At 45.6% G+C, this 15405-nt stretch overlaps 1 protein-coding gene across 1 annotated transcript in view; it reads right to left on the minus strand.

Moving 5' to 3' along the window:
* adgrv1 (adhesion G protein-coupled receptor V1) overlaps positions 1-15405 on the minus strand; it is a 525473-nt gene that overhangs the window by 29931 nt on the left and 480137 nt on the right. Inside the window, exons 86-87 of the mRNA XM_072281026.1 lie at positions 7467-7588; positions 5632-5823 (exon numbers count right to left, since the gene is read on the minus strand). Of these exons, the coding sequence (XP_072137127.1) occupies positions 5632-5823; positions 7467-7588 (314 nt within the window). The remainder of the gene's footprint in view (positions 1-5631; positions 5824-7466; positions 7589-15405) is intronic.

Below are 15405 nucleotides of genomic sequence, written 5' to 3' on the forward strand. Positions count from 1 at the left end.
CAGGAGTGAGATACAGCAGAACCTCAAATGGAGATAGGGAGGCGTACAGGAGTGAGATACAGCAGAACCTCAGATGGAGATAGGGAGGCGTACAGGAGTGAGATACAGCAGAACCTCAGATGGAGATAGGGAGGCGTACAGGAGTGAGATACAGCAGAACCTCAGATGGAGATAGGGAGGCGTACAGGAGTGAGATACAGCAGAACCTCAGATGGAGATAGGGAGGCTACAGGAGTGAGATACAGCAGAACCTCAGATGGAGATAGGGAGGCGTACAGGAGTGAGATACAGCAGAACCTCAGATGGAGATAGGGAGGCGTACAGGAGTGAGATACAGCAGAACCTCAGATGGAGATAGGGAGGCGTACAGGAGTGAGATACAGCAGAACCTCAGATGGAGATAGGGAGGCGTACAGGAGTGAGATACAGCAGAACCTCAGATGGAGATAGGGAGGCGTACAGGAGTGAGATACAGCAGAACCTCAGATGGAGATAGGGAGGCGTGCAAGAGTGAGATACAGCAGAACCTCAGATGGAGATAGGTAGGCTACAGGAGTGAGATACAGCAGAACCTCAGATGGAGATAGGGAGGAGTACAGGAGTGAGATACAGCAGAACCTCAGATGGAGATAGGGAGGCGTACAGGAGTGAGATACAGCAGAACCTCAGATGGAGATAGGGAGGAGTACAGGAGTGAGATACAGCAGAACCTCAGATGGAGATAGGGAGGAGTACAGGAGTGAGATACAGCAGAACCTCAGATGGAGATCGGGAGGAGTACAGGAGTGAGATACAGCAGAACCTCAGATGGAGATAGGGAGGCGTACAGGAGTGAGATACAGCAGAACCTCAGATGGAGATAGGGAGGCGTACAGGAGTGAGATACAGCAGAACCTCAGATGGAGATAGGGAGGCGTACAGGAGTGAGATATAGCAGAACCTCAGATGGAGATAGGGAGGCGTACAGGAGTGAGATACAGCAGAACCTCAGATGGAGATAGGGAGGCGTACAGGAGTGAGATACAGCAGAACCTCAGATGGAGATAGGGAGGCGTACAGGAGTGAGATACAGCAGAACCTCAGATGGAGATAGGGAGGCGTACAGGAGTGAGATACAGCGGAACCTCAGATGGAGATAGGGAGGCGTACAGGAGTGAGATACAGCAGAACCTCAGATGGAGATAGGGAGGCTACAGGAGTGAGATACAGCAGAACCTCAGATGGAGATAGGGAGGCGACAGGAGTGAGATACAGCAGAACCTCAGATGGAGATAGGGAGGCGTACAGGAGTGAGATACAGCAGAACCTCAGATGGAGATAGGGAGGCGTACAGGAGTGAGATACAGCAGAACCTCAGATGGAGATAGGGAGGCGTACAGGAGTGAGATACAGCAGAACCTCAGATGGAGATAGGGAGGCGTACAGGAGTGAGATACAGCAGAACCTCAGATGGAGATAGGGAGGCGTACAGGAGTGAGATACAGCAGAACCTCAGATGGAGATAGGGAGGCGTACAGGAGTGAGATACAGCAGAACCTCAGATGGAGATAGGGAGGCGTACAGGAGTGAGATACAGCAGAACCTCAGATGGAGATAGGGAGGCTACAGGAGTGAGATACAGCAGAACCTCAGATGGAGATAGGGAGGAGTACAGGAGTGAGATACAGCAGAACCTCAGATGGAGATAGGGAGGCGTACAGGAGTGAGATACAGCAGAACCTCAGATGGAGATAGGGAGGCGTACAGGAGTGAGATACAGCAGAACCTCAGATGGAGATAGGGAGGCGTACAGGAGTGAGATACAGCAGAACCTCAGATGGAGATAGGGAGGCGTACAGGAGTGAGATACAGCAGAACCTCAGATGGAGATAGGGAGGCGTACAGGAGTGAGATACAGCAGAACCTCAGATGGAGATAGGGAGGCGTACAGGAGTGAGATACAGCAGAACCTCAGATGGAGATAGGGAGGCTACAGGAGTGAGATACAGCAGAACCTCAGATGGAGATAGGGAGGCTACAGGAGTGAGATACAGCAGAACCTCAGATGGAGATAGGGAGGAGTACAGGAGTGAGATACAGCAGAACCTCAGATGGAGATAGGGAGGCGTACAGGAGTGAGATACAGCAGAACCTCAGATGGAGATAGGGAGGCTACAGGAGCGAGATACAGCAGAACCTCAGATGGAGATAGGGAGGCGTACAGGAGTGAGATACAGCAGAACCTCAGATGGAGATAGGGAGGCTACAGGAGTGAGATACAGTAGAACCTCAGATGGAGATAGGGAGGCGTACAGGAGTGAGATACAGCAGAACCTCAGATGGAGATAGGGAGGCGTAAAGGAGTGAGATACAGCAGAACCTCAGCTGGAGATAGGGAGGCGTACAGGAGTGAGATACAGCAGAACCTCAGATGGAGATAGGGAGGCATACAGGAGTGAGATACAGCAGAACCTCAGATGGAGATAGGGAGGCTACAGGAGTGAGATACAGCAGAACCTCAGATGGAGATAGGGAGGCGTACAGGAGTGAGATACAGCAGAACCTCAGATGGAGATAGGGAGGCTACAGGAGTGAGATACAGCAGAACCTCAGATGGAGATAGGGAGGAGTACAGGAGTGAGATACAGCAGAACCTCAGATGGAGATAGGGAGGCTACAGGAGTGAGATACAGCAGAACCTCAGATGGAGATAGGGAGGCGTACAGGAGTGAGATACAGTAGAACCTGAGATGGAGATAGGGAGGCGTACAGGAGTGAGATACAGCAGAACCTCAGATGGAGATAGGGAGGCGTACAGGAGTGAGATACAGCAGAACCTCAGCTGGAGATAGGGAGGCGTACAGGAGCGAGATACAGCAGAACCTCAGATGGAGATAGGGAGGCTACAGGAGTGAGATACAGCAGAACCTCAGATGGAGATAGAGAGGCTACAGGAGTGAGATACAGCAGAACCTCAGATGGAGATAGGGAGGCGTACAGGAGTGAGATACAGTAGAACCTCAGATGGAGATAGGGAGGCGTACAGGAGTGAGATACAGCAGAACCTCAGATGGAGATAGGGAGGCTACAGGAGTGAGATACAGCAGAACCTCAGATGGAGATAGGGAGGCGTACAGGAGTGAGATACAGCAGAACCTGAGATGGAGATAGGGAGGAGTACTGGAGTGAGATACAGCAGAACCTCAGATGGAGATAGGGAGGCGTACAGGAGTGAGATACAGCAGAACCTCAGATGGAGATAGGGAGGCTACAGGAGTGAGATACAGCAGAACCTCAGATGGAGATAGGGAGGCGTACAGGAGTGAGATACAGCAGAACCTCAGATGGAGATAGAGAGGCTACAGGAGTGAGATACAGCAGATCAGTTGTTTGAGTGCTATTGCAACAACAACTTTGCACTCAACAGCAGTAAGACCAATGAACTTATCGAGGGACCAGCAGTGGAAAAGGTGAGCGGCTTCAAGTTCCTGGGTGTCAACATCTCTGAGGATCTATCCTGGGTCCAGCATATTGATGCCTATACAAATGAGGCATACCAATAGCGATATTTTATTTGGAGTTTGAGGAGATTTGGTATGTCACCAAAGACACTGGTAAATTTCTATAGATGTACCATGGATACCATTCTAACTGCATGCATCATCATCTCCTCGGCAGGAGGAGAAGATGGTGGCACGATGCAGCTTGCAGCGGCCACTCTGGTGGTGATGTCTGTTGTCTGTCAAGTCGGGTGCCATGCACAATCCTGATTTGATGAAGACAGACGTGAGAAGCATGGAGGAACATCTGGTGAAACTTCTGAAATGCCTGCTTCGCTGCCGCTGCTACTGTGTGATCCAGAATCTCCGGAGGGGAAGGCCCTGAGTCCTCGGCTTTGCTTGTTGCTCGGCGGCCCGAGCGGGGTCAAAGCGCTCGGCAGAGGATGGTGCTCGGTGTCGGAGGGCTGGTTGGAGGCGTGAGGTTTTCGGACGGACTCAGAGTCCGCTGTGGTCGGGTGCTTCCAATGATGCTGCATCGGCAAGTTTGCGGCGCTTGGAGGTTCATGGCAGGGAGAGTTTCTCCCTTCTGCCATCTACGTGAGATGATGGGGCTATCGGGACTTTGAGACTTATTTTTAACCGTGCCCATGGTCTGCTCTTTATCAAATTATGGTATTGCTTTGCACTGTTGTAACTATATGTTATAATTATGTGGTTTTGTCAGTTTTAGTCTTGGTTTGTCCTGTGCTTCTTGTGATATCATTCTGCAGGAACATTGTATCATTTTTTAATGCATGCATTTATTAATGGCAATAAACAAGGACTGAGTGTCCTCATAATCTAGTCTAATCTAATATGGGGGGGGGCCGGGGGCTCAGTGTCAATCTCCAGCATTGAAAAAGCTGCAGAAAGTTGTAAACTCAATCTACTCCATCATGGGCACTGGCCTCCCCAGCATCCAGGACATCTTCAAACGGCAATGCCTCAACAGAAGTGGTATATATCATTAAAGACCTTCACCATCCAGGACATGCCTCTTCTCATTACTACTATCAGCAAGGAAGTATAGCAGCCTGGAATCACACACTCAACAGCTTAAGAACAGCTTCTTCCCCTCCACCATCAGAATCCATGAACCAATGAACACTTCCTCAGTATTTTAAACACAAGAGATTCTGCGGAAGCTGAAGTCTGGAGCAACACACACAAAATGCTGATGGAACTCAGCAGGTCAGGCAGCATCTATGGAAAGGAATAAAGAGTTGACATTTTGTGCTGAAGTGTCACACGGTATATATGTTATCTCACAATTTTGCTCACTTTTTGCAATACTCATTGTTTTATATTCCTTATTGTAGCTATAATAATGTTTATGCCTTGCACTGTAAAGCTGCTGCTAAACAAATTTCACTACATACTGTACATCAGTGAAAATAAATCTGATTCTGATTCTGCATTTTATTAGCACCCATATTTTGTGCTAATAAGATTTCCACTTAGACAGCAAAATATGTGCGGTTAGAAAAGGCTTGAGAGTATAACTGTAACTGTGTTCAAAATTAAAAGTTCAAAATAGATTTATTATCAAAAGCAAGAAAGTCTTACTTGTTACTGAGAATTCATTTGGAACACGGTGAGGAACTTTTCAATGTTCAAAGTATATTTACTATCAAAATACATACTTGTCACCATATGCAACCCTGAGGTTTATTTTCTTGCAGGCATTTACGGTAGAACAAAGAAATAAAATAGAATCAACGAAAATGCAGACTGACAAATGACCAATGTGTGAAAGAAGGTGCCACAGTGGTGTAATAGTTAGCACAATGCTATTCCAGCTCGTGCCGCCAGAAGTCAGAGTTCAATTCTAACGTCATCTGTACATATTTGGCGTGGAACGTGTGGGTTTCCTGCGGGCGCTCCGCTCTCCACCCACAGTCCAAAGTCATACTGGTTGGCAGGTGAATTGGTCATTGCAATTGTCCCATTTTTGTGTCTGGGGTTAAATAGGGGGTTGCTGGGTGCCGTGGCCTGAAGGGCCGGAGGGGCCTGTTCCGCGCTGTATCTCAATCAATAAACGAAGAAAAGGACAACCTGTGCAAACGCAATAGAAAACAAAAAAATGGTAAAGTATAGTTCTGGCAAACGTTACCTCCTCCATTGCAGCAATGAGATTCTGAGTGGACTTGCTGATGTCCCCTCCTATTGATGGTGCACCGCTGCCCGATGTGGGGTAAGTTGACCTAGGACTGGGGTGACCATTGATTTCCATGCTGTAGCTGGCTTTCACTGGCCAGCAGAACTGGTTGTGTAGGATAAAATAAACCACAAAAACATACAGACCCTGCAAAACACAACCCAATATATTATTAAGAGTGCAGTAAACAGGATATAAAAGCAGGCAGACATGGTCAAGAGGTTCTGCTGTGTTCAGACAAAACATCAGAATGGGGAAGAAATGTGAACTAATTGACTTTGATTGTGGAATGATTGTTGGTGCCAGATGGGGCGGTTTGAGTATCTCAGAAACTGCTGATCTCCTGGGATTTTCATGCATAACAGTCTCTGGTGTTTACAGAGAATGGTGTGAAAAACAAAATATTCTGTGGGTAAAAACACCTTATTAATAAGACAGATCAGAGGAGAATGGCCAGTCTGATTCAAACTAACAGGAAGGCGACAGTAACTCAAATACCTATGTATTGCAACAGTGGTGTGTAGAAGAGCATCTCTGAATGGACAACATGTGGAACCTTGAAGTGGTTGGGCTACAGCAGCAGAAGACTATGAACATACACTCAGTAGCCACCCTATTCTGTACCAAATAAAGTGGCCACTGAGTGTACAGTGAATGCTTATGTACTTTACAAGCTAAAGAGGCGGGAGGAGAAGATGGCAGCGTGATGCAATGCGCGCAGCTTTCCGGTGAAATGATATCGTATCCATTAAATAGGGGTCGTGGACAATTCTGATTTGATGGAGACAGACGTGAAAGCACAGGGGAACACCTGGAGGAATTTCTGAAATGCTGGTTTGCTGCCGCTGTTACCGTGCGATCGAGAATCTCCGGAGGGAAGGCCCCAAAATCCCCGGCTTTGCCTGCTGCTGGCAACCGAGGCAGAGGTCGAAGCACTCGGATAGAGATGGTGCTCGGTACACGGTGTCGGAGGACTGATCAGAGGCTCGAAGTTTTCGGACACCTCAGAGTCGGACTGTGGTCGGGCATGGCAGGGAGAGTTTTCTTCCTTCTCCCGTCTGCGTGCAACGTGGGACATTTAAGAGACCTTGAACTTTTTTACTGTGCCATGGCCTGTTCTTCATCAAGTTATGGTATTGTTGCACTGTTGTAACTATATGTTATAATTATGTGGTTTTGTCAGTTTTTCCAGTCTTGGTCTGTCCTGTGTTTCTGTGATATCACACCGGAGGAATATTGTATCATTTCTTAATGCATGCATTACTAAATGACAATAAAAGAGGACTGCGTGTCCTCATAATCTAATCTAAATATCAGGAGCTGGTAAAGCAGTACCAGAGACAGAGGTAGAGGGCACGATGGGAGCCTATAGAAGTAGGGTGTAGAGGTTTTGATGGCTGATCGCTGTGCAGACCGTAATCTCTCTTTGGCATTATGGGGGCTGCAAAGAAAAGAGCCATCAAGAATGTCACAGAGGCTGCTGAGCAAGCCTCCATATGGCTAAGGGTCAAGAGATGTGACCCGTGGACCAACGCAGTTGGGGCACAAACCAGGGCCTGATCAACGCTGGCTGGGTCACCTGCGTGAGAATGTCTGATGTTGAAAGACCCGAAACACCCGATGATCCCAGGTTACATCACTGATGATGTGTCCCAGATCATCCTAGGGTGTACCTCGGCAACATGAACAATATTGTTCATATGGCAGTAGAACAAACTGAGATTAGATTGATTTTTCACATTTCTTACCCCATCTGTAAGTTGCTAATAATACATGTGTACTGCACTCACCTGCAGGATATTGAAGATAGCATACAGGATTAATATCCAGAAGTGTCTGTACGCCATGTGCAGGCCTCCCCAAAGCCATGTCAATGATATCAATGCAAAAAGGTACAGAACCAAAGGAACTTCTGTAAATACAGTGAGAGCACTTATCAGTTTCAGATCATATTCTTTGAACAGAAAACCTTTCAGGTCCTGTTAGAATACCAACAGGACCTGTTACCAATTAGAAAGCCAACAGATACTGCTGGTGGGCACATTTATGTGGCAGGAGAAGAAAACCAAACTTATGAGCTTTTCTGACCATTTTCATCATTTCTGGTCAGATCTTACAAGCTTCTCTGATATCCATAATCTATCTTCAGAGAATGATAAGTGAGTAGTATGCACTTCTGGGGGCAATGGTGGAGGCAGATAACTCTTAGATAGGCACAGGGATGAAGGAAAATTGGTGGGCTCTGTGAGAGAGGAGGGTTAGATTGATCTTGGTGTTTGTCAAAAGGCCAGCACAACGTTGCTGGCTGAAGGGTCTGTAGTGAGCTATATTTCGTGTGGGGTAAGCTTGAGCAATGCAGAACAACGCATTTTCTGCAGAACAATACATCTTCCAAGCTGGCTCTTTTTGTCAGGCTTTCAAAAGGCCTCAGTCAGATCCAAGTGCCCTCTTCACCCAGAATCTGCATTTAATTCTCATTGAAACCTATTGAATATTGAAAGGCCTCGATTGGTGGATGTGGACAGGATGTTTCCTATAGTGGGTGATTCTAGTACCAGAGGACTTATCCTCAGAATAGAGGGACATGCATTTAGAACAGAGATGAGAAGGAATTTCTTTAGCCAGAGGGTGGTAAATCTGTGGAATTCATTGCTCCAGACAGCCAAGGAGGCCAAGTCATTGAGTATATTTGATAGGTTCTTGATTAGTCACGGCATTAAAGGTGACAAGGCGAGGACAGGGGAATGGGATTGAGAGGGATAATAAATCAGCCATGATGGGATGATGGTGCAAACTCAATGGGCCCAATGGCCTAATTCTGCTTTTATGTCTTATGGTCTAATCTCATCCCATCAAAAGCTTCTCATCTACACTGGTTCTTTGGCTCTAGCCAGGACTGAGGGGAACTGCAAGGCAGTAGGGGGAGGGGCAGTAAGGGGCGGGGCAGTGGGGCAGTAGGGGAGGGAAGGGGAGGGGCAGTAAGTGAGGGAAAGGGGGAGGGAAGGGGCAGTAGGGGCAGTAGGGGAAGCAGGGGGAGGGAAGAATGTTGAGCCCCTCCCTCCCTCTCTTTCAGCCTCGGCTTCTTGGGGGAAGTTTACTCTCAGGCAGATCCACCACATGGTCTGGCACAGCAGTAATTGTGAACAAGAGATCAGTTACACATTCTGGGAGGGATCATATAACTTAGGCACATGGCCAGAATTGACCATGTTTGAAGCTCAGACCTCAGATCTATGAACTGTGGTTCTGTCTCATTTGAACCCTTTGGTGTTCTCAGCCAGAAGGCATGAATGCACCTTTTGTACTTTCCACTGGTGTTGGTGTGCCTTTTCATATCTGTGCTGCAAGGACTGGTCGTAGCTGAGGTCAATTACCAAGATAATTGATTCCAGTAAGATACTGAGACCACTGGGGAGGCAAGGGATTCAGTGTTAGATCAGAGGCCCCACTAGATGAACACAACAACTGTACAAAGGAGACAGACTCATGGTTATCAAGTATAAGTACATATTCAATTTCAGTTTATTGTCATTCAACCGTACCCATGTATACCACCAAATGAAACAATGTTCCTCCAGACCAAGGTACACAACATAGTACATATAACTCACAAATATAATTCATAAGGGAATATTACCATTAGTAAATTAGCAAATAAGATACATTTACAACACACATTAGAAAGTAAACAGTATAATGCCACTAGCACTTCATACGTGATGAGACCGGGTGGTGGCAGGGAGTTCAGTATTCTCACGGCCTGGCGGAAGAAGTTGTTTCCCATCCTAACAGTTCCTGTCCTAATGCTACGGTACCTTCTGCCCAGAGGTAGGGGGTCAAAGAGACTGTTGGACAGATTGGAGGGATTATTGACAAGGCCCTTGTATACACATAGATCCTGATAAATATCTCTCATAGGCGGAAGAAAGACCCCTTCTTAGACGTCCGCTGCACAAAGTAATTGCAATACCAACTGGGTGGAAAAACTAGACCGATAAATTTGTTACTGAAGCTTGTTTAGCAGATAAAATGAACCAAGGCCTTTCATGTACTTTGAATTAAACAGAATCAACATATAAAAGGAGATTAAAGATTAAAGAATAGCTTTATTTGTCATGTACATAGAGTGAAATGCATTGACAAGATGGAATGATCACTGATATTGCTTATCACCTGATACTTCTCTAAATACAGCAGCATTTCAGATGATCCAGATGATAATGAGACTGTTCGGATAGAGATGGTGCTCGGTACTCGGTGTCGGAGGGCTGATCAGAGCTCGAAGTTTTTGGACGACTCAGAGTCGGACTGTGGTCGGGCATGGCAGGGGGAGTTTTCTTCCTTCTCCCGTCTGCGTGAGATGTGGGACTTCCGAGAAACTTTGAACTTTTTTACTGTGCCATGGACTGTTCTTCATCAAATTGTGGTATTGTTGCACTGTTGTAACTATATGTTATAATTATGTGGTTTTGTTAGTTTTTTTAGTCTTGGTCTGTCCTGTGTTTTTGTGATATCACACCGGAGGAATATTGGATCATTTCCTAATGCATGCATTACTAAATGACAATAAAAGAGGACTGCGTATCCTCATAATCTAATCTAATCTCATCTAATTCTTTCTGCATAAACTTGCTCTCCTCACCAAACAGGTTGCTGGTGAGAATGGAAAAGGTTTCATGACAAATGGACTAATAAGATTCAATATTCAAAGATTCGAAACACATTTAGTATAAAAGAATGTATAAATTATACATCTTGAAATTTGTCTGCTTACGGGCAGCCACAAAGCAAGGAACCTGAATGACCCAATTAAATGAAAGACCAAAAACCACTAGCAAAGAAAGAGACAGAGATAGAGAGAGACAGAGATAGATAGATAGATAGATGGATAGAGAGAGAGAGAGAGAGAGAGAGAGAGAGAGAGAGAGAGAGAGAGATAGAGAGAGAGAGATAAAACACACACACCATGCAAACAATAGAAGCACCCCGAACCGGACTGAGACCCAGATCCACTCCTGGAACAGCCGGAGTAGGCCCAAACCTGTGTCTCTAGTGATCACACCAGTGAGACAAAAACAGACGGCAGCTGGATCAGTTTACAGTCTTGGCACTGTGGAGAAAGGAATGAACATTCGCAGGATTTTGAGCAAAATCAGCCCAACTTCACCTCCGTTCCCAACACTCCAGCTTCCAGTCTACCTGAGCCAGTCTTTAAATTGTCCAAGCCCCGAGTAGTGGCATGCTGTAAGACCCGGATCCCGGTGCAGCCACACACCTGGACTGCCTTGCCTGAAGCTGCTCTTGACCTCACCAAATCGGCTCAGCGCTCGGAGCAATCCAACATCACACACGGGTTTGCTGGACAAGCATCGAAAGTCTTCCACGTCCACTCCTCTTCAAAACACTCACTCCATCCTTGACAGCGATATCGCCAACTTCGTCTGCAACTCCAGCTCAAAGACGTTGAGCCTCACAATGCCCCGGTATGGCTCATCCCCTAAACCAGCCTCACCTGCCTCCTCACTGTCTGCGGTGACAGCTCACCACAATTTGCTTCATTAAAGATGTTATAAGTAATTTTTTTAGTCAAATCTCTTGCCTTACGATGTACCAGTAAGCTGTTGCACGTCGTTAATAGCACCATCTTAAGCCTTCAAAATCCTGCATGAATTTTACATATTTATTCATGGGAATTTAGTGAAGAATAGAAAACGGAATTGTTGAAATTTAAATGAAATAACATGCAAAGAGAACTATGACTTATTTATTTATTGAGAAGCAGCACCAGATAGGTCCTTCTGACTCTTTGAGCTGTGCCTCCCAGTAACACACCAATTCTACCCTAGCCTAACCATGGGACAACTTATAATGACCAATTAACCTTCCAGTACATCTTTGCCTACAGGAGGAAATTGGAGCACCCATGCCTTCCATGAGGAGGACATTCAGACTTTACAGATGACGTCGTTATTGAACTCCGACTCCCTGAGCAGTAATAGCAGTGCACTAACTGCCACACTACCGTGGCAACCAAATTTGTGTGTCCAGAAATGGAGAAGATTGAATTCAAGAGCAAAAATAAACTCAACATTCTTGTTCATGCTTCACAACATCTTAGTGGTTAGCACAATCACTTTACGGTGCCAGCGATCACAGATTTGGATTTAATTCCCGCCACAGTCTGTAATAAGTTTGTACATTTTCCCCGTGACCACATGGGTTTCCTCCAGTTGCTCTGGTTTCCTCCCACATTCCAAAGATGTATGTTAGGGTTAGTAAGCGGCCGGTATGCTATGTTGATGACAAAAGTATGGCGACTCCACGGGTTGTCCCATGCCCCCCCAGCAGATCCCCACCACAAACGATGCATTTCACTGTATGTTTTGATGTTTCAATGTGCATGTGACAAATAAATCTAATCTTTACTGTTTTTTATTTACAAAAGTTAATAAAAAGTGAAACAAAGTGGATTCCAAGGGAATGATAGCCTTGGTATCTTTTGCAAGCTTATCAATTATCCATGAAAAATTGTTAACATTTTGGAATTAAGCTGTCCCTGTCTTCTCCAGATTAAATACATTTAGCAGTAGCAGTGTGCACTGGAAGTTCATTTGCTCTGCTTCAGTCAAATTGACTCTATCTTCCTTCCTGCTAAAAGCAGAGCTGGGTAATTTTTTTTCAGTTTCTCTGAGCAGTATCACTGACCTTTGAACTGAGAGCTTCAAACAAGCAAAAGAACATATCGCTTCATAACAAGTTAGAAACTTTAGACAGGCAGAGATTAACTTTATTTGTCACATGAACTTTGAAACAGATAGTGCTTGTGTGTAGTTTTTCATTGATTCTCTGGTGCTTCTTGTATTTACTGTGAATCCGGATTGTATATGGTGACATACAGTACATGTACATTGATAATAAATTCACTCTGAACTCTGTTGCTTTGTGTCAATGACCAGCAGTCTGAGGATGTGGTGTGGGCAGTCCACAAATGCTGAAATACTCTTCCTGGGTGTTTTAATATTCTTAAAAATTAATGTCTTCTAATTCATGAGATTTCTTCTGATTGGTTTTGACATTCAGAAACACATTATTTTATGTAGTTGATGGCTTAAACAATCAATTAAACTGAAAGACATCGGCTTGTCAACTGACGAAGTTTTCTCTTTTAGTCATCAAGCCCGCTATCCGTTACCGTTTCGCTTGGTGCAGCATCCTCTCACAATATTCAAAAACTGCAGCAAACTATCAGGTCAGCAGAAAAGTGACTGGCTGCAGTCTACCATCACTGCAGGACAAAGAAGTGGCAGGAAAAATCACTGTGGACACTCCCCACCTTGCAAACTGCCTTTTCTGAATGCTCCCTTCTGGAAAGCATTTTAGGGCTATTAAATCAAAAACGTCACACCATCTTACAAGTTTCTTCCCCCAGGGAGTTAATCTGATCAATCATTCTAGATAGCTACGCCACCCCCCTCTACGTATTTATTACTCCAGTCACTGCATAGCACTGTAAACACTTTAAACCACTGTTTATAGTGCTGGTTACATTGTAAATACACGCTGGCATTTATGAACATCTTATTCCATATCCTTACCTTAACCTCTAACTTTATTTTTATATAGTTCCTTATTCTTGATAATAATTGAATATTGTTTTTGTTGCATGTCGTGCCAATACACCACAGCAAATTCTAAATACGTGTAAACATGTATGACAAAGAAAGTTAATTCTTAATCCTTTTGTAATGTTATTGAGGCCTCGATAAAGCATGGGTCATTATTACTGAGGTTCACCTTGGCTTCAGATTGCAAGATCTCTTGTGGGATTGCATCAGCCAAGTGAAAACTTTATTTGGAGATCGGTGTCCTAAGTAGGCAGCCTAGGTCAACAAGCTGCTCTCAGTTACCTGTGTGAGGCATCTTATAATTTGCATTATATTCAGCTCCGTACAATTAGAAGTCCTCCAGAGTTCAAGGTCGAGTCCTGTCATCAGCGAGTCCAGAGTTCGACGCCTGGTGTTTGGTGATCTCCATGTCCTTGGATCGATGCTGAGGATCAAGGCCAGAGGCTGAATCAGAGGGCTGCAAGCTTGGCCCTTTGGCCGGAGCTGAGTCAGCGATTCTTTGTGCTTCTCCTGGAGTGGTTGATGTCCAAGTCCAAGTCCGCTGGAGGCCAGTAGCCTGTCCTGGGATTAAAGCACTGGGTATGTGCATGAGTGGGAGGGATGAATGGGTCTTGCTTTTGCTGTTGTACAACATGGTAGGCACTCTATGTTGGTGCCATAATGTGTGCTCCCACTTGCTGGCTGCCCTCCATCTGAATCTGAATGGCAGAGAGTCTGACTGGCCAAATCTTGTAGCTTTTGCTCCCTTACTGATTTATTTGGTGTAGTAAGCATGCACCAAATGGTGGCTTTAATGCGTCTATTGTGGTAGTGTAGTGGATAGTGCTTGTCACTCTCATTTTCAGATTCCACCTCTGGCTAGCCGTCTTGCAAAAAGGAGAGCTGAATGTGTAATGCTCTCTCTGCCCGTACATAGCCTCTTCAACAGCAAGCCTCATGTAGTGCCTTTTCACTGGTGACACACGAGAACTGAACTCCTTTCGGACTCAGGCTGAACTACAGAGGACTGGGAGAAGGTCTGGCCCCTGCACACGTAGCACACAGACCCACCGGTGTGTGGACACACACTGGTGTTCAGGATTTAGATCCCCAGCTAGGGGTAAATAGCCCCACTGCCTTGTGGGCAGCTTCGTGAGAGGCGAAGGCTACGGGAGTAAACCCAGACAGCAAATTAGGGATTATTGAAATTCTTTCTGGTACCTCCTACAGCGAAGCTGGTGCCAAACATATTGATTCATGAGCTTTCCTTTGGACTACACTGGTGAGGTCAAAGGGTGAATCTTGATGACTGGGGCATCTCAGGATCTCCATACCTTCCACCCAGGCTTGTGATAATGATCATCATCACCCATTGTCCTTCGAGACAGATGGATGCCAACCACCACCAACCACATGCGCACAGATGTTGGAGGAGATGACTTGTATTGCAGTTGGTTAGAAGTTCTGGACCAATGACATTGAAAGAACATTTCCTCGTGGAGATGAAAAAGGGAATCTCTGTTTTCATTTGACACCTGTCATCTATTTTATTGTTGACATTAGGCTGCTTACAATAAACGCTTCATTGCTTGTGTTAAAATAATGCAGGAGGAGAAGATACAAATATGTTCAGTATTTTCTCAGCTAGCTCCACCATGGGCACTAGTCTCCCTAGCATCAAGAAAAGCTTCAAAGGGCAAAAGGCAATGGCTCAAAGAGGTGGTATCCATCATTAAGGACCTGCATCATATGCATTGACCTCTACTCATTGCTACCAGGTACAGGAACCTGAAAACACACACTCAACATTTCAGGAAGAGCTTCTTCCCCTCCACCATCAGATTCCTGGATGGACAATTAATTCATGAACACTACCTCACTATTTTTTCCTGCTCTTTTGTACTAATTAAATAATAAAGGCATCCGTTAGTCTTGCGAGACCATGGATCTGCGCCTGGAAAGTCTTCACTCTCCAGTGCGCGGGCCTGGGCAAGGTTGTATGGAAGAACAGCAGTTGCCCATGCTGCAAGTCTCCCCTCTCCACGAGACCGATGTTGTCCAAGGGAAGGACAAGGGTCGATACAGCTTGGCACCAGTGTCATTGCAGAGCAATGTGTGGTTAAGT

The sequence above is a fragment of the Mobula birostris genome, chromosome 17 (genome assembly GCF_030028105.1).
Source record: "Mobula birostris isolate sMobBir1 chromosome 17, sMobBir1.hap1, whole genome shotgun sequence".
Classification (NCBI taxonomy): Eukaryota; Metazoa; Chordata; class Chondrichthyes; order Myliobatiformes; family Myliobatidae; genus Mobula; species Mobula birostris.